The 3685-nt window shown below is 33.1% G+C and overlaps 1 protein-coding gene across 1 annotated transcript; it reads left to right on the top strand.

Annotated features, from left to right (window-relative positions):
• The first annotated feature begins 397 nt into the window (after positions 1-397).
• LOC121855811 (multidrug resistance-associated protein 5-like) lies at positions 398-1894 on the top strand. The gene is made up of 3 exons (XM_042350925.1): positions 398-582; positions 1019-1254; positions 1637-1894. The coding sequence occupies exons 1-3, from the start codon at positions 477-479 to the stop codon at positions 1862-1864; spliced, it is 570 nt and encodes a 189-aa protein (XP_042206859.1). The 5' UTR covers positions 398-476; the 3' UTR covers positions 1865-1894.
• Positions 1895-3685: the final 1791 nt, after the last annotated feature.

The raw sequence follows: 3685 nt of genomic DNA, 5'->3' as shown, positions 1-3685 counted from the left end.
GCCTATTAGTTCTTTGACTTGTACCCATTAGTTCTTTGGGTTCCAACTTAGACTTGACTATCAACTTTTTTCTTCAACAAATACAAAGCACACACAGTATACATAATCAAATACTATAGGGTATTATATTATCTTTAAATAAAGGACATATAGTTATAACTTGTATTTCTGAAATTTTGAGTTCCAGTATTGGTGACATTCTCTCATAATGATGTAAGCTTCTACAGGTTGTAATAAACTACAGTACACATTATGTATAGGAAGAGGACTTTGCAGGTCAATGTCTACCAAGCCAATTGGGGCTGATGAGAATAAGAGTGTAATAATAATGTAGAATGGACAGTCCTTGTTTATAGCTAATAAAAACATTCAATTAAGATGAATAAAAATAATATGATTATCCACAGAAACTACTGGAGCTGCCGGAACATCAGAAGCGTGCAGGAGGTTTACTCAACAATAATTTGGCGCTGCAGATGAAAAATGCTACTTTTTCTTGGGAAATTTACAATATTGATTTCAAAGGACAAGGAAAATCTGGCGGAAGTCCATCTAAAGATATGAAGGAAAAAAAGAAGCCCGGTAAGGTTAACATATACAGTAACTACAGTATCATAAATGAATGAATAATCACAACTTAAATTTGCTTTGAAGTAAAGATATAGACCCTTAAATCAGAGACCCTTGTGGGATCAAGACTGAACCAGTTATTAGGATTTTCAGTTTTCTAGGTCCTGAGCCACCCATCTGTTACTCTTGGCTTATCAGTAGACTACTCAAGTTTTTCTTACACACACACACACACACACACACACACACACACACACACAATTACACATGCACGTGCGAATAACTAATTGTTTGTTTGAACTATCCATCAATATTAAGGGTTTAAGCTTGGGTTAGACTTATGGGTAGAAATATCAAGTCTTTTTATGTGAGCTCTACTTTAGAATAGGATTTCCGGGATTAATCTTTGATGTTTGGTGGCTTATAAATACAGTTTATTGTATTTCAGATGTGAAGAAGAATGGTGCAGTCAATGGAACAGGACTTCATACTAATGGCCTTGTCACCAGCGGCCATGTTAATGGTACTACAAACAGCCCAGCAAAGGAACGCAACACAGATCTGGTAAAGAGTGTGGAAACCCTCTTCAACATCAACCTCTCTGTTGAACGTGGCAAGCTTATTGGTGTCTGTGGCAGCATAGGTTCTGGGAAGAGTTCTCTTATATCTGCAATCTGTGGTGATGTAAGGTCTTTGTTTATTTACATATCTATTGCTTCATATCTTGACCTGCAATATAACAGTCTTAGAATAATGATTTTTATCAGTTAAAGTATACAGTATTTCTTTGTAGACTTCATTTAGTATGTTTTGTATTACTATCAGTTACTGAATTGTCATAATTATTACAGTAGTACTTAGAATAAATTTTATGCAGCCAATATAAAGTTGACAGAATGACACTTAACTTCCGCTTAAAATTGACTGTACTACAGTATTAAAATGAATAATATTGATACTGTACCCAATAGAAAATAAACTTAGGATGCAAAATAATGCAACGGAATATCAAGTCAGAAGCAAGAGTTTGTTTGATAATTAATAACATTTGATATTTATTAAACAGATGAAAACACAAGGTGGGAGTGTGCAAGTGAATGGACAGCTGGCCTTGGTGACCCAGCAGGCCTGGATCTACAACGACACTTTCCTTGAGAATATCCTGGTGGGCCAGATGTTTGATCCAGAGAAATACAAGAAGACCCTCTATGTTTGCTCTCTAGAATCTGATATAGAACTCCTGGCTAATGGAGAAATGACCGAGATTGGAGAGAGGGGCATTAATCTCAGGTGAGTTTGAAATAATATTAAATTTCTCCTTTAATCTGCAGTGTCTTTCATATCTACTATGGGACAATTTAAAGAAAAAACTATACACCCCCCTGTATCTTGTAAAGCATAAGTGATAGGCATTTATTATTATTATTATTATTATTATTATTATTATTAATATTATTATTATTATTATTATTATTATTATTATTATTATTACAGGTTGTACCTCTCTAGTCCGGCATTCTGTGGTCCGGAAACTCCCGTGGTCCGGAACGACTTTAGTTTGTCCAATAGGTAGATAGGCAGTTCTCTTTTTTTTTTCTTTTTTGCCTATCTGAATTATTATTATTATTATAGGAGTATTAAATTTTTGCCCCTCAGGCCCTAATGTGGGTCAGTGACCTATTCCCGGGTGGGCTAATCCCCTTAAAAAAAAAAAGCCGCGGGAAATTAAGGTTTGTTTACATCCGGCAGTTCGGCTGCTCTCTCTCTCTCTCTCTGCTTGTCTATACAGAGCACAACATTTAACCCTTCAATATATATGAGCAGTAAATAAGTGTTGCTTTCATATTCTTATGTAAAGTAATGACGATATATTTTCACATGTGTGCACTTACATACGAGCAGTCTCACTTTTTTTTTTACCATTAATGGTTAGCTACTTATATTGTTCCATTTATTAACATTAAATAACATATTCATTTTTTTACATTAATTTTACTACAGCTAAACTCAGGGTCTTATTTTCTTCAGTTTTATATGTAGAACCAATCAGCACTGGTTTCGTAAGCTTTAACATAAACAATGCCGGCAGCCATCTCGTCTCCTCTAATATTCCACGTATTATTAATAAATTGTATTGTTAATTTTGCACACACGTACATTAATTCAATAAAAACAAATTCAGAAACATTAATTAAAATATATATGAACAGTAAGCCAATTATTTGCTTTCCTTATTCTTTCTTAAGTAATAGCGATATGTTTTTCCGCGATGTGCGCCTCTTTAGCGCACTTACATATCGATCTCTCTTTTCTTTACCATTGCCGTTTATACGCTCTTCTGTGTTCCATTTATTAACATTAAATAACATTACTTAAAACAACCATATTAATTTTACTACAGCTACAACCAAGGTCTTATTTTCTTCAGTTTTATATGTAGAACCAGTCAGTCACTGGTTTTGTAATCAACGAATACAATGCTGTGTCATTTCCTTGTGTGTTTTAATATTCTACGTATTATTAATGAATTCTATTGCTCATTTTGCACACATAAACATTAATTCAATAAAAAAGACATTCAGTAATAAACAACAATGAATCTTTTGTACATAAGAGAAATGACGCTGTTTACACGATTATGCACGTCGTCTGCACGTTGGCAGGCCGTTCAAACCCGTCGAAATTCAAGTTTCCGCCGTCAAAATTTTTATTTATTTATTTTTTGTGTGTTCCAATAAAATACGTTAAGAATTAAAAACTCACGAAATTTGAGAAGCTACTATACGACATTTAACCCTTCAATATGTCTTCAAAGAGACCATGATGCAGAGAAAGTGGTGCTAGTTAGCTTCCGGGCTTTCGTACAAGTCACTATCTATCCAGGAAAAGAATTAATTTCATCGTCGACTTCGGTCAGGTCGAGGTTGCGGACTAGAAGGTACAACACTGTATTGGTGTTATTATTATTATTATTATTATTATTATTATTATTATTTTATTGGTGTTATTATTTTCATTATTATTGTTATTTATTATTATTATTATTATTATTATTATTATTATTATTATTATTATTATTACTATTATTATTATTACCATTATCATTATTAATTAT

The sequence above is a fragment of the Homarus americanus genome, unplaced genomic scaffold (assembly GCF_018991925.1).
Source record: "Homarus americanus isolate GMGI-L3 unplaced genomic scaffold, GMGI_Hamer_2.0 scaffold44028, whole genome shotgun sequence".
NCBI lineage: Eukaryota > Metazoa > Arthropoda > Malacostraca > Decapoda > Nephropidae > Homarus > Homarus americanus.
This window is presented reverse-complemented; position numbering and strand designations above follow the sequence as displayed.